Here is a 24,456-nt window from a genome sequence, read left to right on the forward strand (position 1 = left end):
GGCTCTGGCACGTGTGGAGCACGTTACTTAACCGCCCCGAGTCTCGGTATCCTTGGTTTTGCAGTGTGGCTTATACCACCTATTTCACACTGTTGGATTGAAAATAAATGAGAATGAAATGTGTAAAATTGGCACAGAGTAAATGCTCTCCTCCCCAGATGCCTTTCATCTCTGTTGTATGCTCAGTAAGGGAGGAAGTTGTTTTAATCAGATGGTGGGAACTGAACGCTACATTTCCTGGGGCTGGGGAGTTGTGCATTTTAGGAGAGCAGCCTGGAAAAAGCAATTCCTAACTCACAGGATGGCGGGGGGGGGGGGGAGCTGAAACATCAGCAGTGAAAGATCTAGACCATGACAGGCCCAGGGATCCCAGTGGAAAGTCTCCTGCTGCAAACCTCTAGCACATCTAGCCTGTGGCTAGGAGAAAGGTCACTTCCGTGTTACCTCTGCTTCTGGGGATGGTATCAAAGGCGTAGCAGGCAATTTGGAAAAAGAACTTTATTAACTTCATGAAAAACAGCTGCCATGAGTCAAGATCTGGACAAAGACAGAGCTCTGGTGGCTTCCAGTCAATGGCCTGGAAAAAGCCACCTGTTCTCTCTATATCCTCAGACCAGGGTCTCAGTTGGGGTCCCAAGAAGAACATCCCACCTCCTTGCCTCCTCTGTGCAGGCATGGATTCAGGCAATGCATTCTCATTAGACATTAGATTCCCCTGCTCTGTGGATATCTCACTGAACAGGAAAATGAATCATCAATGCTCCAGACATTCAGGACGGGACAGATCTAGCACACCAGCTACTGTTCTGGATCAGCAACCAGGAACACCACATTCTGAATAACCCATCAGAAAGTCAACACTCTGGAGGATCACCCAGAATTCTAGAATGCAAAATAAGAACCCCTTAACTTCCTAGATGAGTCCATCAGGAGTCCCACAGTTTAGAATGCCTGTATTCCGGATCAACAAGAAATCTGACATCCTAGGTGATCAACCAAGAGACCAGTGTCCTGGCATTCTGAAGGAGAACCACTCCTAACAAACATTCTAGATGGTTCACCAGGAATTCAGCATTCTAGATCAAACATTCTAGACAAACAAGACCACGGTATTCCAGATCGTGGTGAGAGACCCAGAGTTCTAAATGTCCACGCTGATGCCCTCAACACCAAACCAGAAACCCAACATTGGGGACTGTCAGCCCCGGCCTCAGCATTCTGGAATGATAAGCAGTAAGCTCTACCCTCCAGACTGCTGCTGCCCTGTCCCCTCAGAGCTCGGTGGATGGCCGCTCCACTCCAGGCCCGTCCTCCTGGCGGGGGTCCGGCACGTGGAAGGAGACGTAGGGACAAGTCTTGGTGTTGAGGCAAACCAGCTTCCTCAGCGTGGCCGTCTTGACGAGGTTGAAACCCATCTCACCGCCAAATGTGCTCGCCTTCCAGTACTCCGGAGAACAGATAGGATTCCCTAAGAGGCCCTTAAGGGAAAAAGGAGCCCCAATTTCTATCATACTCTCCCCAAAGATGGAGTTTGGAGGGCACTTCTCAAGAAGCATCCCTGGGTAGAACTCCAAGGCATCGATGTCTCCATACAGCTCCTCCAACTCAGCTGCCATCTCCTTCTCTCCTACAAGGGGGAGAAGCCAAAGTCAGAATCATGATGCGATCCATTACGGTTCATCTGAGGAGGGAATCTTCTAGGTCCACCTTTTTCTGGGGAGGAGAATGGACTTCAGAAGAGCACCTTGAACAAATGAGCACATGCCCTAAAATCTGGCCCGGCTGACTGGCCCTGCTTCAGGGCTGCCTCTAGGGAAGGAATTTGCTCCTGCAGACGGAGTCAGGGGCCTGGATCTGTCACCAAACAGCGTGTGACCTTGAGCAACTCACCCCACTTCTCTGTGCCCTAATTACCTGATCATTACAACAGGCAGAAGCTACCCATCTTGTTTCCTTCACAGGCAGGTTTCAAGGCCTTATCCTGGTCCAAGACCTTGCACTCTACCGGAGCTCAGAGATGCAATGTCACTTGTCCAAGATCACATAGAGACTTAGTGCCAATGTTCTTTCTGTCTCTCTGGACTGTCATGGGAGACAGACATGGAGTGTCCCTACCTGTCTCCTCAAGTCCACCCTCCACAGGGTACCAGTACACAGTCAGGGGTCATGTCACACCCTGGTCAAAACCTTTCAGTGGTACCCCCATTGTCTGGGACAGGGGTCCTCAAACCTGGCTGCCCAGCAACTGGGGATCTTGAACAACAAATATATATATATATATGAAATATAGACATATATGTTACATATATTATATATATTATATAATTTGTATTTTTATATATACACTTACATATATATACATATGTATATACATACACATACATATATGTATGGAGAGGTATATAATATATACACATACAGATTCTTGGGTACCACCTAGGTCTACTGAATCAGAATCTCTGGAAGAGACATCTCAGATTTGGTATTTTTAATTAGTTTTCTAAGTGATTCTCAGGTAGCTGGCCCATAAATGGGACTTAGGAACCACTAGACAGAATAAAACCCAAAATCTTAGCATAGAATCCAAGCTTCCACACAATTTGAGCCAGCCTCCTATCAGCAACCTCCACTCAGCCACACCTAGGACTGTTCTCCTGAATAGGCTCACTTTTTTTTTTCTTTTTTTTTTTAAGGCTCATTCTTTTTAACCCCGGTGCCTTTTTACTTTCTGTTCCTCCACCTAGAATGTTCTTCCCTCTATCCTTCACCTGGAAAATCCCTTTTTTTTTGGCTGTGCCGTGTCTGTGCCCCTTGCAGTGGAAGTACAAAGTCTTAACCACTGGACCGCCAGGGAAGTCCCGGAAAATCCCTTTTTATCCTTCAAACCCAGCTGAGAAGCCACCTTCCCGCCCCAAGCAGAGTCGTCTGCCATCCCTTGCCACCCCTGGCACCCCTCAAAGCCCACAGTCACAGTGGAGAACAGGATCCATATGGATCTGTTTTGTTTTTCTTTTTTTCAACTTTCAAATGTTTTATTTTTAGTGTTTTTAAACATTTTAATACAACAAAGATATAAAATAATATATATTAGTTAAATCTGGATTTAATTTAGAATCAAGATATTTACTTATATACAACACTGTGCTTCAAGGTATGGCTACCACAGGAACTTTCACATCTTCAAGTAATACTAGTATCTCTGCAGATTGGGTGACATTTAGATAGCATTCTTAAAACAAAACAAGCCCACTTTAGCCCAAGCTAATTTTGCTTCCCCCATTAAGTACTAATTTCCACTCCCTTTGTTTCATATCAGAAATACTTCAACTGTCTTAACAATCCATAGATTCTCTGAATACAAAATTATTAAAATTAAGCATTTTAAAGATGATATTACTAACTGGTAACATTGCTTGGCTAGTTCAGACAACCCAGTAGTTCAGATTGAAACAGACCTGAAATAACAACAAAATTAACATAGTATTCCTTCTCCTTCCATATTAGGCACAAAGCTTCCTTATGCTTAAACATGGAGTACACTGAATAAAAGTCCTTTGGTCAATTTAGGGTAGAACATATTCCATGGATCCATATGGATCACCCCGTTCTGTTTCCTCAACGTCTCCTTCACTTCGGCCCAAGCCCCTCGAGGGCAGGAGCTGTGGCCAGGAAGCAGCTGCTCACCTGTGAACTCCTGGAAGGAGGTGTAGGCCTTCATGCCAAACCTCTTGCGGTACTCATTGAAGGGCTGCAGCCGCAACTCTCTCGATTCCTTGATGACTTCCACAGCCACGTATAGGACATGGTGGTCTATGTTCCTACCTCCGCCGATCTGCCAAGAGATAAACACAGCTGTGGTCTGAGAGCCAGGCCACATTGTCCTGGAGAAGAAATTCAGGTCAGGAGTCCTCTCTGAGCAGAAAGCATGGCTCAGCCTAGCAGCCACCAAGCTGGGAACCTGGCCCTAGGTCTGCTCTGCCATGCTTTCTCAGGGACCCCCCTCTGAGGCGCAGCTTCCTCATCTTTAGAGTGTGGAGTGGGCCAGGGGGACTTCTCTAGTCACTCACCAGACACACTGTTCCCCAGCCCTTTGAATTTAGGTGAGAACCCCCAACATTCTGTTAAGGAAGGTTCTGGAACTATTAGGTTCAGCAACTAGGACTCTGCAGAGGAGGTGGCCAGCACGGCCACAGTCCAGAGCTCAAGCAGAGGGGACTGGCATTTCAGATCTGGAAATAAAAGGCAGAAAGGTTTCTGAGCTTTCAAGTGATGGAAACAGACGGCTGGACGAATGTTAGTTTGAAGTGCCAAAACTTTATGGCTTTCCTAGGATATTTTTTTTTTTTTTTTTTTTTTTTTTTGCGGTATGCGGGCCTCTCACTGTTGTGGCCTCTCCCGTTGCGGAGCACAGGCTCCGGACGCGCAGGCCTAGCGGCCATGGCTCACGGGCCTAGCCGCTCCACGGCATGTGGGATCTTCCCGGACCAGGGCACGAACCCGTGTCTCCTACATCGGCAGGCGGATTCTCAACCACTGCGCCACCAGGGAAGCCCCCTAGGATATTTTTTAAACTCTACCTGGCAGAACTGACATGCGTCTGTCACTCTCCAAATCAGTTTTTATCATAGAACAAAGATGTTTAATCTTTTAATGGATTCTGCTAAGGAACCCATTTCTATTGCTTTCCATTCTCTATATCACAGAATTGAGATTAAATAAAATTTACTGAGCATCTAGTATTAAAAAGTGAACCCCAGGGACTTCCCTGGTGGCACAGTGGTTAAGAATCTGCCTGCCAATGCAGGGGACATGGGTTCGAGCCCTGGTCCGGGAAGATCCCACATGCCGTGGAGCAGCTAAACCCTTGCGCCACAACTACTGAGCCTGCACTTCAGAGCCCGCAAGCCACAACTACTGAGCCCACGTGCCACAGCTACTGAAGCCCAAGTGCCTAGAGCCCGTGCTGCACAACAAGAGAAGCCACTACAATGAGAAGCCCGCGCACCGCAACGAAGAGTAGGCCCTGCTCGCCGCAACTAGATGAAGCCCGCGTGCAGCAACAAAGACCCAACACAGCCAAAAATAAGTAAATAAACAAATTAGAAAAAAAAAAAAGTGAACCCCTAGTCACCGGCCATCACTAGAAAAGAGAAACTGAGCTAGAAGGTAGGAACACAGACTATCAAGTCACTGCATTCAGACCACATAAAGCTACACACAGGGACAGGTGATGACATCTGTTTCTCCTTCTTTCTGCCAAGCCTCCTGGGTGAGGAATTGTCGTGAGCTAGCGGGGAGGGAACTAAAATCTTGCCATGAAAAGTGTAATATATAAACACATTTAGTTTAACTAAACTTATAGTTTTACTTCAAGACCAAGGGGGTGGTGTAATATATCCTGTGAAGGGAGGGAAATGGGGTTCAAAGCCCAAGTAACCTGGTGAGATGAAGGCTCCAGAGGGAATTCCCTAGTAGCCCAGTGGTTAGGACTCTGAGCCTTCACTGCCAAGGGCCCGGGTTCAATCCCTGGTCGGGGAACTAAGATCTCACAAGCCTCACAGCACAGCCAAAAAAATAAAAGAAGGCTCCAGGAAAAAAAAAAAATCTGATTCATAACTGTTAAGGAGCATAGGTCTACTACTGCATAGCACAGGGAACTCTGCTCAATATTACGTACAACCTGAATGGGAAAAGCATTTGAAAAAGAATAGATACATGTATATGTATAACTGAATCACTGTGCTGTACCCCTGAAACTATCACAACATTGTTAATCGACTCTACTCCAATATAAAATAAAAAGTTTAAAAAGATATTCTTAATGCAAAAGAATTGACAAAAAAAAAACCCAAAGGAGCATACATCTAAAGAAAGATCTATTGCTCAGGGTGAATTGATAATGATAATGCTAAAGGAAGAGTTCTGTTTGGGTAGAACAAGGACAGTTGGGTGAGAAAGAGGAAAAGCATAGTTGGGTGAAGCTATACACCCTAGGGCAAAGCCAGAGGAGGCTGGTGCCCCCCTCAGCTGGACCATTTACAAGCTGTGCTGCCGTTGTGGACTGACTTGCCTGAGTCCATGCTGGAGTCCTAACCCCCAGCAACTGTGAACGTGGTGACCTTATTTGCAAATAAATGTAATCGAGGTCATACTCCACTAGGGTGGCCCCAATTCCAATGACTGGCGTTCTGATAAAAAGAGGAAACAGAGACACAGGGAGAGCACCATGTTGGAGTGATGCTTCTACAAGCCAGGGAACCCCAAGGATTGTCAGCCATCACCAGAAGCTGAGAGAAAGGCAGGGAACAGATTCTCCCCTGGAGCCTTCAGCAAGAGTACGGCCCTGCCGGCACCTTGATTTTGGACTTCTAGCCTCCAGAACGGTGCAACAATACATTTCTATTGGTATTAATACCATCTGGGGGAGTTAACTACAAGGGCTTTCTAGAGAAATGTTTGAGGATTGATCTTTTTCGTGGCCTAGATGTTAGTAATGTGTAGTAAATGTTTAATGGATGCTTGGATGGATCAATGAATAAATGAATAAAAGGTGATAATTCTCAGGTGTAAGGTGGGAATATTTCTTTCCTTTTCTGGATGTTTCTTTGTCTATGGAGGAAACCCCAGTAGCCTAACGCTCTTAGCATCTTTTTGCAACCTCTCCCCCTCACTCCTTATCAGAAGAGGAGGAGTAACTTAGCATGATTGGTGCGTTTGAGCGCAGCAACTAGACATGCGCATGCGTTGTTCAAGCCGTCCTCTCTACTGCTCTTGGATTCAGTTGACACCGGGGAGTATGTTTTCTCTCACACTCCTTGTTCTGGGGGGACAGGAGGATGTTGGGAGAGACTTTCCTTGTTTCCATGCTTCCATGTCTTGGTAGTCAAGTTTGTCTATTTGGGGGTTGATTATTAAAAAGCCTGCTTTAGGTTTTCTAGACTCAGCTTTATCAGTAATAAAGGTGATATTTTGAACTTCCAAAAAAAGAAAAAAGAAAAAGAATAAATGTCTGCTGCTTAAAGCCCCCTGGTATGTGTTCCTTTTGCAGCCCTAGGAAGCAAAGACAGGGACTGTAGGCAAATCACTTGTGCTAAGCCTCTGTTTCTTCATATGCAGCAATGAGGAAGGTAGAAGCATCAGTCTGATATGCTTGTGGGTGAAATAATCGAGATAAAGAATACAAAGCAGTTATCACAGCGTTGGTCACACGGTAACCCCGAGATGGAACCATGGGTGGGGATTATCAGGGGAGGCCCTGTTTTATCACTTCTCACACTCTCTGATATCCTGAGACTCCACACACCTCTGTGACCCTTCTGCCTGGTACCAGGAAATACCAGGGCTTTTCACACATGTCACCACGGACATTGCTTGAAAATTCCTTGGAAACCATGAAGCCCCACACACGAGTTACTGTCTCCGTTCATGTCTGTGTCCCCACAAAGAACAGAGGCCGTAAAGAAGCCAGCAGCTGCCCATTGGCGGCAGCATATGCTAATTGCAGTCAAATTACCAGGGGGAAACCTAAACCCATTATGGCGCCACAACTCCGTGGTAGGGCTGAGTGGTAAGTATGAGAGAGAAGCAGGGGCTGAGGGCAGCTAGGGAAGGAGATGGGAGCTTCCAAACATGGGGAAGGGAAGATTTAGGAGGAAATTAGTTAGAAATTCCAGAGGGAAAGGCTGTACTATTTTGCTAGGGCTGCCATACCAAAATGCCTAGGTGGCTAAAACAGCAGAAATTTATTTCCTCACAGTTCTGAAGGCTAGAAGTCCAAGATCAAGGTGTGGGCAGGGTTGGTTTCATTCTGAGGCCTCTCTCCTTGGCTTAGAGACGGCCATCTTTCCCCTATGTTTTCCCTCTATGCGCATCTATATCCTAATCTCCTCTTCTTATAAGGATGCCAGTCATAAGTAGGGCTCACCCAATGACCCCCATTTACCTTAATTAACTCTTTAAAGACCCTAGCTCCAAATACAGTCACATTCTGAGGTACTGGAGGTTAGGACTTCAACGTGGGAATTTGGGGCAGGGGGCGATTCAGCCCATAACAGAGGCCTCTAATGTAATAAAAACCTACACGTGCAGGCACTTTTGCATATGTTGCCATAGCCTGAGTGTCTTCCTGGTCCTCAAATTCCCATGCCCTCTGACCTCTGGGCCTTTGCCATGCTGTCCCCTCCATCTGGAACACGGAGACCCCGGGCCACGAACGCTACCTCTTGCCCTGGGAGACTCCTACCCATTGTTTGGATCTCTGCTCAAACATCCCTTCCTTATCCACAATCCCCAACTCTGGGCCAGAAGCCCCTCTCTGGGTCCCCAGAGCATGGTGGGCTTTCTATATTGTGGTTCTTAACATGCTCTTATAATTCTGAAAACATCAGAAAAGCCCTCGGTACAGTGCCTAACATGTAGTAAGTGCTCAAACGATGTTAGCTGTCACGTGACTGTCGTTCCTTTCTAGGGTGTACGCACCAAAAATACAAGGACCCAAGAACCACGTTGACCTGGTTCAACACTGTATCCCCAGCACCCGGAGTAACGCCTGGTATCGTTGAATAAACGAAAGAACGAGAGGATGAATGAAGGAATGACCACGACCTCCCAGTAGGGGTGACACTCTCCCCCTTTCACAGAAAACTGGGCTTTGGATCCCAGAGCCCAGCGGCCCTCCCCAGCGCTCCTCTGAGGCTCACCTGGCCCGCGGGCTGGCGAGAGAAGGCGTCCACCAGGGCCTCGACCCCGTAGTCCACCAGCATGGAGGTGTTGAACAGGAACTGCTCATAGCTGTAGTTCTGGGGGCCCACCCGGAAGGAGTCGGGCATGAGCGGGTGCCAGTGGTAGAGCTGGTTGAACTCCATGGCAATTCGGTTACGGTACTGGAACTGGGTCCCTAACAGCAGCTCCGGGTCGAACTTGAGCCGCAGGAAGTAGCCACTCAGCTGCTGCACGTACTCCTCGATCACAATCTTGATGGTCTCTCCTGGGACGAAGGATGGGGAACGGGGTCAGCAGAGCACCGGGGCGTAGCCACCAGGCTTGGGAAGCGGGCCAGTTCATGCGAAGGGCTTGGTTTGGCCTCTTTATCGTTGTAATGGTCGTTTGATTTTATTTGGCCACTTTCACTTTGCCCTTTTGTCACGGGGCGTGGAAATGGAACTTTCTGTCTCAGGCTGCACTGATGTCCCAAGACAGGAGCCATCTGCCAGACCCACGTTCCCCGGGGAGGTCACAGGCCGGGCTGAGCAGGACACGCAAAGGAAGTATCTGAGGGTGGGTTTTGTGACCCTCTGGTGGCCACCTTCCCGCAGCCCATTAAAAGAGGCTGGAGACACCACAAAAGATGAGCACGTAGAGATTAACTTAGTGAGGGAATCTCAGCGTGCCTAAGATGACGGGGGTGGGGTGGGGGTGGGGGAGCTCCCAGGAGACCAATCTAAGAGCTGCAGCAGCAAACAAGGGACACTGGAGACATAAGTGACTCTCGTCCCAAATATAATCCTCCTATCTTCCTATGTATCAAATTCCTCTGCCCCCTCAGGAACAAGCTACAGAGCAAAGAGCCAGGGAAGACACAAAAGGAACATTCCATGACACAATGAAAACCGGTCAACTAGATATTAGAAGAAACTGATATTTTGGCCAACTAACCACTAGACAAATTGACTTTTAGCAAATTGATCTGGAGCCCCTGGAACTGCGATCAGCAGACCTGGGTTTAAATCTTGGCTTCACCATTTCTAGGGACCCGAGCTGGGGCTGTGCTACTTACTCTGTCTGAAGCTCACTCTCCTTATCTGTAAAATGTGTACTAGAATCATACCAGTAGAACAATATTCACAGGGTCGCTGAGAGGAGTAGACAATGAATGCATCTGAACTGCTTGGTACAGGGCCTGGCATAACACGGAGAGTCAATACGTGTAGAAGGTGGGAACATACACTACGTGGAGGTGGGAGGGGAGAATCCCCTCCCCGTACGCACACGTCACAAAAGAATAGACTAAGGCTCACACCCCCTCCCCACTCAGGAAAGCACTCCCCTCAAGATGTGGTGGAAGCAGCATAAACTCTGGTGGCAGCCAGACCTGGTTCAAGTCTCTCTGCACTGAATGGCCTTGGAGAATTCACTTACCCTCTCTGCCTCTTAATCTTCACAACAAAGGGTAATCCTATCTGGGTCATAAGGCTGTCGGGGAGGGTTGAATGAAGCACTGCAGGTGCAGGGCCCAAGGAGTCCCGCCTCTGGCCACAGCTTCATCACCAGTCAGTATGCTGGGCAGCCTGCAGACACAGACTTGCCCTCTCTGATCAAAGTCTCTATAATACTGGGACTTCTCCATTGTAAAGCAATTATACTCCAATAAAGATGTTTTAAAAAAAAATACTGGGACTTCTGAACCAGCCCCTTCTCGTTCTTTAGGCCGTTCCTAACCCTAGTGCATGGCTCTTCCAGGCACCAGTGAATCAGGCACTATAACTGGAAACAGTCACGGCCAGTGATGCTCAGGGGCGGGGCAGAGGCTCACTGGTGACAGAGAGTGAATACGGTCTGGACAGGGGTGTCGGGGGCCAAGCTCCCAGGCCAAAAACCATCTGACATTTTAGGCCGCAAGCTCACCCCTGTAGGGGACACAAAATTATCTGGTCCCTGAGGCACCCAGAAGCTACCAACCTCCAGGAAGACAGATGCATGCAGGGCAGGAAACATAAGGATTCCCGAAGCCCAGGCAAGCTGGGGTATTTGCTGAGGATGCCCGAGTGCTCCTGGGATGATGGGGAAACTGAGATTTGGGGTGGCTAATCAGATTTGCTGCTAGTCACCCAGCTAATAATCAGCTACCGCAGCCCTCCATTTTCTGAAGGCCTACTATGTGCTCGGTGCTTTCCCATTCATCATCTCAACAAACCCTTACGACCATCATTATTCCCAATGTATAGATTTGGAAAGTGAGGCTCACACAGGGGAAGGACCCTGTTCAGAATTCTAATCTCTCTGTCCCCAAACCCTCCACCACTCCGCTTCTCAGGACAGAGGGCGTGACCTTCCGGGACAAGGCTGGCTTGGAGTCCTCACCGATGAGAATGAGGCGGGCCGTCTGGAAGAGCTGCTCATCGCCCCAGGTGGGGTGCTCAGCCTTCAGCAGGTCACACACTCGGTTGTGCTCACGCAACCAGAGTGTGGCGTAGAGCATGAGCCCGGGAAGCAGCCCGAACACCTCCTGGCCCACTGCCATCTGGCTCTGGGGCGGGATGCCCCGGGGGTAGTGCATCAGCACGGGAACCTCTTCCACCGATGGCGGGTATATCTCTCCGTTCAGCACCTGCAGGATGGGGCCACCTGGTAACCTGGGGAGGGGCCGGGTGCCTGCACCTGCGCAGCTGACAGCCTTCCACTCCTACTGACAGCTGCCCGTAACACGCAGGGTGGCCACCCGGCCTCCCTGACCAAGGCCTGTGGATTCTACCTCCTAAAGTGAGTCCCCTTCTCTCTCCCCTCTGCCGCCACCCTCTTCCAACCCACCCTCATCTTCCACCCTGACTCCCCTCGTAAGTGGCTCCATCCCCCCAGACAGTCCGTTCTCGGCTCTGCAGCCAGAGCAATCCTTTAAAACACCCAAATCTAGCCTCACACCCTGGCTTAAAACCCTTCCAAGTCCCCTCTCTGCTCTTGGCAGGAATCAGAAATCCTTAACATGACCCTCGCCATCGGGAATCACTCAGGGGTCCAGCAGCATCTCCCTCATTTTACTCCCTTGAATTCACTCAAGCTGACTTCCCCTCTCCAGCCTTGATGCCCGATAACCTGGTCTGTCCTGTGTCCTTCCTGGCCTCCCTAACTCCTCCTCATCCTTCATGCAACTCTCGGTTTATTCATACTTCCTAAGGAAGCCTTCCCCATCCTCTGCACACTCTCGTGGCTTCTCCCTGGTGGCAGCTATCACAAGTGTAATTAATTATATGGCAGCGTCATCATTCACTCAGTAAATATACACCGAGGACCTACCATATGCCAAATACTGTTCTGAGCCCCAAAGACTCAGCAATGAACTTTCTGTCTGCTTTTTGTTTGTTTAGATTTGCATGGTCCAGTATCGTTGCCACTAGCTACGTGAAACTACTAAGCACTAGAAATGTGGTCGGTGTGAATGAGGAACTGGATTTTTCATTTTATTTTCTTCAGATTTAAATTTTAAAACAGATACCTCAGCTATTGGGAAGTCTTTATGCTTAGAACAACTTGGCCATGTGAATCTACTTTCTCAACTGTAAATTTTATGAAATCTAAATGCAGATCAGAATCTCCAACGAAAATCTGGCACCCAAATTGAGATGTGCTATAAGTGTAAGATACAGGTCAGGTTTTGAAGATTTAGCACAAATAGTGAGAGATTTTATTGACGATTTTTGCGTTGATTACATGTTGAAATGATAAGATTCTGGATATATTGGGTTAAATTAAAAATATATTATTAAAATCAATGTTGCCTGTTGCTTTTTACTTTTTTTAATGTGGCCACTAGAAAAATTCAGATAACTTAGATGTGGCTCACGGCAATGAAATAGGGCAAACGATACCTATTTTATGCAGTGGATTTGAGAAGTGCATGAGATAATTACCTATGTGGCTCCAGCACCACTGAACAGCGCGAGTTCAGACGAAAAGTCCTCATGGAACTAGCACCCTACTGTTTGTGTCTGTGGTCCCTGAGGAGCTTGAGGGTAGGGCCCATGACTATCACGGCCACTGCTCCCCTGTGCCAGGCACAACATAGTGCCCAGTCAATATTGTAGGATAATTAAATGAATAAATGCAGGCTGGAAATGTTCATCTCCTACGGAGCCCCCAAATCCACCTCCCAGGAGAACATGAGAGGCTATGTCTGCTCCTCGCCTGCTTCTCTTGCCTGGCACCCTCTTCCCAGGGTTTGCTGTCTCTCCTCCGAGCACACACATCCAGCTTCTGCAGCTGGCCATCTCAGGACACCCTGGAGGCCCCCACCAACAGCTTCTGCAAAGGAAGACCGTGGAAGGTTCTTCCCAACGCCCCATCCCAAGACCCAGTGCTACCTGGTACTTGAGTTTCCCATCCTTAAAGAGCCGCAGGTGATACTGACGTTCCAAACTGTCTCCATAAATGTGGCCAAGGTCGACCTGAAGACAGAGAGAGGGTCCACTCAGACCTCTGGGTCCTGCCGCACCTGTAACAACCTCCACGTGCCAAGTGCAGCCCAGAGAAGTCCCGAGCCCCTCCCAGGCACTCACCCCATGGCCCAAAGCCTTGGTGAAGCCAGGACCCATCTTGCCAGAAGTTTTGAAGAACTGATGTGTGAAGTGTTGCGCGAAGAAGGCAAACATGAGGTTGCTGCCTTGGGGGTCAGGGATGAACTTCCTCCTGAGCAGGAAGCGACGGCTCAGGAGCTCGGGATCTGGCAACTGTTTCTTCCCTGGTTGGGGAGGTGGGAAAGAGCAGTTGCTGCTTCCCGCTTGGATCTTCCTGCCTCAGGGGCCTTCCAGGCTCGCCAGACCACGCAGGAAGCCCAGAGTGGCCTCCGCAGGACCACCTCCCTCCCACCTGATGGCCCCTTGCACGTTCTCCACCAAAAGACTCTGGAAGTATTTATGGGAGAAATTGCATGATATCTGGAATCTGTTTTTAAAAACTCCATAAGAAGTAAGGTGAGAGGGGATAGATGAAATAACATTGGCAAATTGTGGACAAATCTTGAAACCCAGAGATGGATACATAGGACTTCATTGTACTTTTCTCTCAACTTTTGTGTATGTTTGCTACTTTGTACAAGCTAACCCTCCTCCCCCTAAAGAGGAAAGAAAAAACAAACAGAAGAACTTGGACTCCCCAGCCGCGGAGCAAGGTAGCCTGTGTCTGAAACGGGTTATGCCGTTTACTAACTGTGTGAACATGGAGAAGTCATCCCATCTTTCTGACCCTCAATTTCTTCTTCTACAAGATAGGGCAAATGATATCGATTTTATGCGGTGGATTTAAGGAGTGTCAAGGTAACTGGCAGAAAACTGCTGAGATGAAATCTTTTAAACCGAGAGGGTCAGCAAACTTCTTGTGTACAAGTCCAGAGAGTCAATATCTTAGGCTCTGCCAACGTGTGGTCTCTGTCGCAACTGCTCAGCTCGGGCCGATGCAGCAGGAAAGCAGCCACAGGTGATACGTAAGGAATGGGACTGTCTTGTCCTTTGTGTATTTGAAACTGAATTGATGGCTCTAAACTGAGTCAACGCCCCTGTTTGAGGGCAATCAGGAGCGGATAAGGAAGAAGGTCTTGGGAAGAAGACCCCTGCCAATGAGACCAAGTGGGGGTCTTGAACAACCAAAGAAAAAATTTGACTTTATGTCTAACCTGCGCCAATGAAGCCCGTAAGACTGTTTACATTAGTAAAGGCCAAAACTCAGAGTTAGCAGCCAATAAATAGCTCACTATTCTTTCCTTCCTCCGTTTCAACTTTCACCCCCATCCCAGCAGGATCCCACCCATTTAGTAGACAAGGTTCAGGCAAAGAGGCATCCTGGAAATATGGAAGCGCTAGTCTGACTCTGTCACGGACCTCAGGCAAGACCCCTCCACAACCTCTTCCTGTCCTCATCCCTGGTTCTGGATATGCATATGTCTTGCCTTGGTCCACCCATCTGTGAAATGGGTCAGTAACTGCTCTTCTGCTTGTTTCCTCCCAAAGAGAAGAACTAAGCATCTCCTGTGGCACACCCCCAGGCCCAGCCCCCTCACCCCATCGCCATTACCTTTGGTCCCCATGGGCGTGGGACAGTCTCGGGGCACAGAGGGCAGAATACGCGTATAGTAGCTCACATTGGAGAAGGACTCCCAGCTGATGTAGTCATGCGCTACGTTGTAGGTGTGGGGGCTGGGGATGAGGTTGGAACGCGCTGCAGAGGGCGAAAATAATGGTGACGAGGGGTTCCTGCCCCCAGTTACACACCCCCTTCCCCGCCTCTTCTTGGGCTGTTCTATTTCTGGTCCCTCCATGCGGCCAAAATCTTACTTCCCCGACCAGGGATTGAACCAGCGCCTCGGCAGTGAAAGCACGGAGTTCTACCCACTGGACGGCCAGGGAATTTCCTGGGTTGTTCTTTTTTTATGTGGCACCCTAGAACACCCCCCCCCGCCCCCAACCCCTGCCCTTATCAGATGCCAAGAATTCCAGGAAGTGGCAGGATTTCTTGCTCCCCTAGATTAGGAGGGCCCTGACCCCACACACCTGTGAGTACCAGACGCATGAGCATGTCCCGGATGTAGGTGGCGTTGACAAACTCCCAGAACCAGCGGCCATGTGTCAGCAGGAAGTGGAGGAAAGAGGGGCTGGGCCGTAAAGTAGTCCGGAGCCAGGTCCATAGCTCAGCTGTGAGGGCAGAGTGGGAGCCATTCAGTCAGGCCCTCCTGGCAGGACCAGATGCAGCCAGAGTGGAAGATGGGAACGGGGCACGAGGGCCAGGATGGAACAGGGTAGAACCTCTGGGGCAGGGGTAAGGATGGAACCTTGGGAGTGATGGCACGTGACAGAGCCAGCACCAGACGTGAGGACAGGAGACAGGACCAGGGACTGAGGTCAGTAAGGCCGGAGCTGGGCAGTGAAAACTCACTACAGAGCCCAGAAGTAGGGAGCGGGGTGTGCCAGGAGTGAGGGCTTGTGCTGGAGCCAGGTCAGGGGCAGTGTCAGAGGTCAAAGGCAGGCAAGAAAAGAACAGGGCCATGGCCGGAGGCGAGGGTAGCAAGTGGGGGTCTTGGAGGAGGAGCCCAGGGGAGGAGGACCAGGGTTGGAGGCCCAGCTCACGGATGGTGCAGTTGGGGCCGGAATAGCCCGTGCGGGTGCAGTCACACTGGTAGCGGTCAAGGCCGAAGCGGACGCAGATACCCTGGTGCTGGCATGGATAGTAGCAACAGGGATTCACTGTGGGGAGAAACAGAGATCAGAGAGCACTCCAGGGTGATCTCTCTCTGGGGCCAGAGGCATGGAGTCCAGTCACAGCTCTCTCCTGATTTACTGGACTCCTGTGTTCCCCAAGGGTCCTCTGTGTCCCCACAGCTATGAACAGAAAGCCCCCGGCCCTTCCGTTTCCAGACTTTGCTCTGGGTTTCCAGTCTTGCCCACATCAGGCCACCAGGGGAAGTCACCCCCTCCATCCCTGCTGCCACCAAAGTGGGGCAGGAGAAGAGTCCAGGCCCCAGGCTGTGACATCAAAGGCTAGGAAACAGCTGACAAGACACTGCAACCACAGGCTTTTCTAGAACATTCACTTTCTGCCAAGTCAGAGCTCAGTACTAAGGGCAGAGTTTGTGGGGTTCAGTAAAGGGAAAAGGATAGGGGTTCTCAGACCAACCCCCAACCTCTGGGCACCAGGACCTCCCATCCCTTTATTTTTGCAGAAGGGAAGAAAGAGCAGGTATCACAACGCCCAGTTATAGGCAGATGGGGTGGGGTGACTGAGGCCAAATAAGGGGAAACCCAGATGGGTCACCCAGCAAGTGGCACCAGACCAACTGCCTATCCCTTCACTTCCACCCCCACCCCCAGACACTCAGCCGTCAAGTCCAAGGAAAGACGTTTCCCAGAACCCGGAAGACAGAGAATGGGTTTGAGGGAAGTCTCAGCTCCCGTCCTGATAGACCCAGCCCCGGCTCACATCAGGGTGGAGTATGGGCTCTAGGATCTTGAGGGAGGTCAGGCACCACGAGAACAGGAGAGATGTGGCCGGAAAACTCTCTCCAGAGGGTGAGTGGAGCTCTAGCATCACCCCCACCAACCCCCTGGAGAAACACGCCCCCAGGAAGTCCCTCCTTGTGTCTAACCCAGATCTCCCCAACCGAAGCTTCAATGATCCTCCAGCAGCAAGGTCAGAGACTCCTTGGAGCTCCCTCAGTGCTCGTTCACAGCTCAGCGAGGGACGCCGAGGCTCGGGAAAAGATGGAGACTTGGCCAAGACCAAGGAACAGAGCCAGGCCACCTGCAGACCCAGGGCGCCTGGCTCCTGGCAGCAGCTCCTTCCCTGGCCTTCCACAGAAAACACCAGGTCCCTCCTGCAAACACACTTCCTTAACTGGGCTCAGAGCCAACATTACCGGGAACTCTGATTCTTCGTGCGTCTGATTATAGGGGGTCAAGAGGATAGCATCGGGGCGGGAGGAGCCTGAGAAGCCGCCACAGGATGCTGTGGTCACAGGGCAGGACCCTCTTGTTTAGGGCTCCTCACGTCGCAGAATCATGCAAATAGTCTTGTTTAAGCCCTGGCAACTCCCCACAGCCCCACAATGGCACCACTGTGACCCTTGCAGGGTGTAAGAAGGAGGAACCCACAGGAAGAAGTCTGAACAAAAAGGCCTTATCAGACCAACACAGGCGGACCGGCAGGTGGGGCCCAGGGCAGGGGCCTGGTAGGACCTCCCTCCCCTCCTACAGCCACAGGCCCCAAAACGCCAGGGAGCTCGGGTTCAGCCGTGCAGCGGGCTCAGGGACCTGGGATCTCATCGATCCGTCCTGCTCAGGACACTCTGCTGTTCTGCCCAGGAGCTCCCGTGGCGCCACACTGCCCAGCTCCCGACCCTGGCGCACCAGCCCCTCTGTCACCAACGGGTCGCCCTACCACTCAGCGGGCACAGGGGCTGAGGTGCAGCCCTTCTCTGGGCTGTTTCCCCATCCCTCCCCCAGTAGGGATCCCAAAAGGAACTCAGTTTGTTCTGTGGCAGCCCATCCCGCGGCCCCAAAGCTGAAAGCTCTGCTCCCTCCTTGACCCAGGCTGCTGGGGCTCCTCCCTAGTAAATTCCCTCCAGACATACCTGACCCTGCCCACTGCGCATGCACCAGAAAGCCGCCCCCTAATTGTTCACACTCCTCCACTCAATCTCTCTCTCTCTCTCTCTCTTCCCTGCTCCACGTTCCAGCTCGACCTGCTCTGCTGACTTCCTCCTCCCTCACAAAGGCCGTGCACACAGCTGGGGCTCAACCCATGTCCTGGAGAGATCCAGCCACCCAGGGAATCCAGATGCGGTGGCCAGAGCTCAACAAATATTTGTGGAACTTAAACTGCAGCGAGGAGACCAGCCAGCCCAAGCTTGGCCAGAGGGACTCCCTGATTTCCCCAGCAGCCCCGCAGCTGGCTCTGAAGTCTGGCTTGAGGGCTTCAGCAGGCAGCAGAGCTGTGTCCCCAGACGCAGAAGTTCCTGCCAGCATCCCTCTCCCTCTCCTGTCAGGAGAGTCTGTGTGCCGGGCACGGCACGGCACGGCAGAGGTCCCTCCCTCCCAGGCCTGCTGCCCAATTTTCCCTCCCTACTCTTCCGCAATCTTTCCATAAATACCTGCGGCCCCAGGGCAGGGAAAGCTCTCCCCAGCAAGGATAGCAGCTGCCGCTGGCGGCTGCATAATGTCAGGGTGGGCAGAGATGAGACTGGGTGCTGCTTCCCCGCTTCCCCGGGGGATGGGGGGGGAGCCTAACCACAGCTGGACGGTCACCATGGGCCAGGAAGCCAGGGCTCTGGCTGACCCTCCAACTTTGCGTATCTACCTCGTTTATCTGCTCAGCACTCCCTGGTGGGTGGGTGAGACTCCCCCTACCCCTGCCACCCCCCACCCAACCCTGCCATAGATGAGGAGACTCGCCCAGGCCCCACTGCTTCAAAGTTGCAGAGCCAAGATGAACTCCCTTCTCTTCCCTGCCCTTCCTCCTCCTGGAGGTGCCCAGGCCTGGGTTTGGGGAAGGGATGCAGAGGGAGAGTCACTTTGTTCCACAGGCTGGGGATGAGCCCAGGTGAGATAGGTTTGTCACCTTTCCTTCAAGGTGGACCTGAAAATCCAGAATGAATGAAACCAGGACCCCAGAGGGAGCGCCATCCCCTACCGCAACCAGAGCTCTGGGAACTATTCACAAAGGAAGGCCTTCCTTCAGTCTAACTTAAATCCCACATGCTTTCATGTGCCTGGCAGAGGACACCCTGTGTAATAAAACATCAAGAAAGAGAACTAGGGAGATGCAGACAGAGTCTAAAGTGCCTTGAGTTCCACACCCAGCACAGGGCAAAGCAGCAAGTAGGTGCTGGGTGAAGATCTATGGGAGAGTGACTGCTCTTTACTGGCTGTGTGTCCTTGGGCAAGTGCCCTGTACCCTCTGGGCCTTATTTTTCAGTGTTTTCCAGGAAGGGGCGGGAACAGACAGGCTCTAAGGAAAAACCTCCCTCTCTGCCTCCCCTTCTCTTCTCAACTCTGGGAGAAGCCAATCTATCTCCAAATATCTGGGTTATTTGCATCAGTACGATTCCCTAGCCCCATCAGCAGAGAACCTTGCAGCTTGCTCTCACTGCGTCTTCAAGCCAGCCCGGAGGTGGGGTTGATCAGCAAGCGCACACTGCACACATTCCCACCGATGAGGAACTGTTCAGGGCTTCTCGGCTCCAGAACTTTCTGAGGATCCGGCAAGGAAATGTCCCCCAGCCCAGGAGTCAGAGCTCCAGGCACAGTGAGAGAACACCAAGTCATCAGGACTTGGAGGCACCAGGCAGCAAGAGGGCCCGTTAAACAAAGAGGCTGGACTGAAATTCCCTAAGAATAATATTTAGAGAAGCTCCGGGAGCTTGGCAGCCAAAGAGAAAAATAAAAGGGCAGCCCTGACCAGCCAGACCTGGGCCCCAGGCCCTACACCCCACCAGGTCAGCGGCCAGCTGCCAGGCACCACCACAGCAGGCCCCGATGGCTGAAAGAGGAAGTCCTCTCCCAGCCCACAGACCCCGCTGGTGCTGCAGATAGGAGGCTGCCGGCAGCAGGAAGGTTTGGCACAGGCGGGGTTCCTGCCCCACGTACCAGGGTTAGCTGGCCTCAGGCCCCTCTGCCTGGCATGGAGCTCCAGTTGCCAGGTCATGCCCTATCCCTAGTCAAAGAGAGAGCACGAAGCCAAGTCCAGGAACTGGAGGGGATGAACTTGAGCATTAAGGAAGCCCTGGCACATCCCTGTCCTCCAAGCCGGACTCCACCTCGTCTGTCACAAGAGAAGCAACATTCTCTCCCGCCACCTGCCCCCACGTAAGCTTGCAGCCCTCGTCTCCTGGGGGAATCAGGCTTTGCTGCCGCTCTGGGGGACAAAACACAGGCTTTGGCTTTCCGGGGCAGATGCCTCCCCTGAATGTCCAGGCATCTTGGACCTCAGTTCACCCAGAGACTTGGAAACAGGAAGGCAGCCCAAACCTTCTGCCCCAACACCCAACTGGTCCTCCGTTCTTTCCTTGACCCTTGCAGCAGCCTCCTTAACGGTTCCCCAGCCTCCAGTCTCACCTCCAAGTCATCCGCCCAATCTCACTCTCCTGCTCCCAGTTACCCTGAGGCCCAAGTCCCTCTCCTCACTCTGCATCCACAGGCCCGTGTCCACCAGCAGCTGCCTCTGTCGAACTGCTCCCCGGGCGCCCTTCCGCTCCCACAGTTCAGACCTTTAGGCTTCAGCTCATGCCCTTGCTTCTGCCAGGAAGACACTCCTTCCAGAGTTTCATAGCGAAACCTCACAGGATTTCCACCAACTCAGCACCTCCTTTGGGGTCCAGGTCAAACGTCACCACCTCCAAGAAGCCTCCCGAAATTCCTCACGTGTAAGGAATGAGAGATAACTGCCCCCCACCCCCGAGCCCCTCCCACCCCTGTGCTTCCCTCAGTCATGGCCCTGACCCCCTTGAATGACAGTCTGTGGGCATTTCTATCTCCTCCACCAGACTGAGAGCTCCTCCCAGCTCTGTCTCCAGGCTGCAGCCAAAGATTGGCATAAAGCAGTCCCCTGGGAATGTTTGTGGAACGAAGAAAACAATTCTGTTTAAACACAATCTAAAGATAAGTAGAAAAGGCTGAAAGCAAAATGGCACAGACCGTGGCTCACCAAGTACTGGTGAACAGACACGGGAGGAGAGGCAGCGCGAGCCCTGGGTACCCCGGGGGCCTGGATGGGGCTGAACGGGGCTTCAGAGGAAGTGCTGGGCTGGTCCAGGGGCTAACAAAAGGGGCCACTGGGTCAGCCTCGTCAGCCTCGGCTCTGCTACTGGGGTGTCAGACAAACGCGCTCACCCCTCTGGGCCTCAGAGTTCCCTTCTGTGGAATGGGGCTAACGTCTCCCTGGCAGGGCTGTTGTGAGCGCCAACAACAGAGACGCCCACAGCCTGGGTTTGTAAACTGTAAAGTGCTGGCCACATGGGTCTTCCTCCTCTTCTCCCCACAAACTAGACCTTTGCTCGCGCCCAGCATCCTCCATCCTTTCCTTGACTTCCCCAAGTGCCACCCTCTCAAACCCTCTCCTCCAGGAAAGCTGGTCTGATTCCCAGCTCACATAGGTATCCTTTCTCCTCTGAGCATCGCAACAGAAGGCTCCTATCCCCTCCCCACCGTCCTCCATTGACCCCATTTTGCAGATGGGAAATGGAGACCCAGAGCTCACACAGCTAGGTGAGGAAGGAAGTTCTGTCCAGACCCTGCACAGACAGACAGACAGACAGACACACACACACACACACACACACACACACACACACACACACACAAGCAGTAAGCTGGGGGAGGGAGGCTGTCTGAAGGAGGAGCTGCAGTCCTTCACCTGGAACCTGGTACATGCATGGTGGAGGGGGAGGAAGGGGGGAGTTTTACAGGATACCACCTTCGCCATCTTCTTTGGGGTGATGAAACCAGGGTCCGTTGGCAGGGGGTCAGGAGGGCAGGGTGGACGCTGAGGAAAGGCCCTGCAAGCTGCCTCGAGTCCGGCAGATCCAGCTTCCAGCCCTGAGCCCACCGCGCACTGTGTGAGCTTGAGAGGGTTTATAGCCCCCACCTGAGCCTCAGTTAACTCACCCGCCCAGCGGGGACCTCACAGGTGAGGATTTAAACCTCAGGGGAAGCAACCCAGCCCCGTAAGTGTATTTCCACCTCCACTCTCTCCGGAAAGGCTGCTGTATCCGGGGTCCTCACCGAGGGAGATCTTCTCCACTGGGGCTGGGAATCCGGAAGGGTACCAGAGAGCCAGAGGCTGGAGAACGAGAACTCGCCAGCCCGCCTTCCCCTGGCGCCTGCTGCTTCCTCCGAAAGCGGCCCGCAGGGGAAACAGCGGGATTGTTGGGATGAGCTTGGACCGCTGGGGGCCCAGAACAGGTGAGGGCCCGGAGAGAGGCTGTCCCTTTTCCCAAAGCCGGCCCGAGATCCCAGTCTGCCCTTTCCCCCCGAAAAGAACCCAGTGGCGTCCTAGCCAAAGCCACACCCCCCGGGGGTCTGCAGAGAGCCCCCATCCCGCCGACAGACTCAGCCCCCTCCCCCCTCCCAGGCACCGCGAACCGAAAAGGGGAAGCTGGGCCGGCCGGAGGTGAGAGGCGGCTGGGCGCCAGGCCAGGGACGCAGCACCTGGGGCTCTTCGGGGGCAGGAAAGGGACCGCCTACCCGGCGCGGGTGCCCCGGGGGCCGCTGGCAGGACAGGGGATGGCGGCAGCAGCAACAGAAGCAGCGGGAACCGGAGCGAGACAGCCCGTCCTGCGGAGGGCGAGAGATGAAGGGCTGAGCCTGGCATTCAAGGCTCCACCGGGGGGCAAAGGGGATTCTGGGGCCACCGGGGCCGGACTTACGGCTCATGGTGCAGGGTGGTTGATGGGTGCGGGATGCGGACTGCCTGCCCCTTGGATGCGTCTCTAACTGTGCCCCAGAGCTCGGGCCCGCCCGGCCCGCCCCTCCCCACCCATTCCGTGGCTCCACCTCTCTCCCCAGCTGTCACCTCAGCCGCCGCCCACTTACTTCCTCTGCTCTGGCTCCAGCCAAGACATTTTATTAATTATTCTATGACAGTCACTAAGGTGGTTTTCCACCCGAGATCCGTGAGACACTTGAGCCTTTAAAACCCAGAAGCACCAGAAGTGTGTCCATTTGGTTGATAAGAAACTGAGGCTCGGAGATGATGTGCCATGCCAAGGGCCCCCAGGGCTTCAGGGCAGAACGGCTGGTATCTCAGCCTAGAAATGTCCGCTCAGAACCACATACCCTCCCGGCACCCCCACCGCCACCCCCAAGCGGAAGGAGGATGGAAAAGGAGCAGTCCAGGCGGGCCTGCACACAGTCTCCGGGATGGGAAACCCGGAAACTACCCTCAGATCCAACAGGGAGGACGGGCTTCCGCCAAGGGCTGGGCTCTGCCCTCTAAGGCCACGTGTCTCTGCCTGAGCCTCTACTGCCAGAATGAAGAGCACAGACTCCAAGTCCAGGAGACCTAATTCAAATCCAGCCTCTTGGGCTTCCCTGGTGGCGCAGTGGTTGAGAGTCCGCCTGCTGATGCAGGGGACGCGGGTTCGTGCCCCGGTCTGGGAGGATCCCACGTGCCGCGGAGCGGCTGGGCCCGTGAGCCATGGCCGCTGGGCCTGCGCGTCCGGAGCCTGTGCTCCGCAACGGGAGGGGCCCCAACAGTGAGGCCCGCATACCACAAAAGAAAAAAAAACAAAAAAAAACAAATCCAGCCTCTGCAGCTTACTAGCTGTGTCTCCTTGGACCTGGTACTTAACCTCTCTGGTCCTCAGTATTCTCTTCTAGAAGACGTGGATGCTAATAAGACCCATCCCAGAGAACTGTCGTAAGATTCCATAAGGTAATGCACATGAACTTCCTGATGCAGTGCCTAGCACAGAGTAGGTGATCCGTTATCAGGAGGCATTCTTTTCAAAGATCTCCTGACTCAGATTCCAGGGTGGCCAGGGTGGATGCTCCAGCTGGACTCACATCTATCTGCCTACTTTACAGAATCCCAGCGCCCAGCTCCTCTTTTTCTGTAGCTGGGGAAACTGATCTTCGAGGGGGGATGCGCCCTGGGTCACACAGAGTCTCCTGGTCCCCACGTCCACAGATTTTCTCCCTCAGTTTCCCCACACACACCCAGCCATCCTGTGGGCCCCAGAGAGTGGAAGGCAGGCTGGAGGGCTCAGAGGTCCGTATGTGGGCTCCCAGACATCCTTGGGTACAGAATGGGCACCATGTGAGATGGGAGAAGTGAGGCCTACTGGGGAGCCCCTCCTACGGCCCCACCCTAGCTGTTCCCATGCTCCACTGGGACAAAAGCCAGCTGCCCCAAGGAGACAGAGCAAGCCAGTGCAGATGCGGGAGGGAATGGAGCAAGTGGAGGGCCGTGGGCGCTGGGGTGCTGGGGAAGTCTGACCCACCACCCAGATCCAGAGCCCCCGGTGACTACCCAGACGGGGCGAGGAGACATAAGGCATGGATTATCAGCCAGAGGGATGGGGGCAGGGTGAGATTTGGGGTTCCCGTTACCCAAACTAAAGGGGGATTTCTGGTGATGAAAAAAGAAGGGTTTGGATGAGGCCCCGTCTTCACTCCCAGGTCCTCCCTCACTTCAGACCCTGAGCCCAGCCATTTCCCAGGCCTGTACCTCCTGCTGACAGCTCACTCCCAAGCCACCCTCCTG

General features: G+C 52.6%; 1 protein-coding gene across 4 annotated transcripts; it reads right to left on the reverse strand.

Moving 5' to 3' along the window:
* Positions 1 to 483: 483 nt before the first annotated feature.
* On the reverse strand, positions 484 to 22,729 carry PTGS1 (prostaglandin-endoperoxide synthase 1). 4 transcript variants are annotated; one of them, XM_059073077.2, is made up of 11 exons: positions 22,619 to 22,729; positions 22,437 to 22,526; positions 15,828 to 15,944; positions 15,255 to 15,395; positions 14,779 to 14,922; positions 13,269 to 13,450; positions 13,074 to 13,157; positions 11,080 to 11,326; positions 8,700 to 8,986; positions 3,685 to 3,832; positions 484 to 1,627 (listed from the first exon to the last, which is right to left on the reverse strand). In XM_059073077.2, exons 1-11 carry the CDS (start codon positions 22,623 to 22,625, stop codon positions 1,272 to 1,274), a joined length of 1,803 nt encoding a protein of 600 aa, XP_058929060.1. In that variant the 5' UTR covers positions 22,626 to 22,729; the 3' UTR covers positions 484 to 1,271. The 4 variants fall into 4 exon arrangements, with proteins under 4 accessions (XP_058929060.1, XP_058929059.1, XP_058929058.1 ...); XM_059073076.2 differs by having other exon boundaries at positions 22,401 to 22,526; positions 22,619 to 22,703; XM_059073075.2 differs by lacking the exons at positions 22,437 to 22,526; positions 22,619 to 22,729 and adding an exon at positions 21,975 to 22,201.
* Between the last annotated feature and the right edge of the window lie 1,727 nt (positions 22,730 to 24,456).

This window comes from Kogia breviceps, chromosome 8, assembly GCF_026419965.1.
Source record: "Kogia breviceps isolate mKogBre1 chromosome 8, mKogBre1 haplotype 1, whole genome shotgun sequence".
Classification (NCBI taxonomy): Eukaryota; Metazoa; Chordata; class Mammalia; order Artiodactyla; family Physeteridae; genus Kogia; species Kogia breviceps.

Excerpts from the sequence above, each read along its gene's own strand:
- PTGS1 (XM_059073076.2), bottom strand. Across the intron at positions 13,451-14,778 it reads CACGCCCATGGGGACCAAAG|GGAAGAAACAGTTGCCAGAT; the intron begins GTAATGGCGATG and ends CTCCCCAACCAG. Across the intron at positions 1,628-3,684 it reads CTCCTTCCAGGAGTTCACAG|GAGAGAAGGAGATGGCAGCT; the intron begins GTGAGCAGCTGC and ends TCCCCCTTGTAG.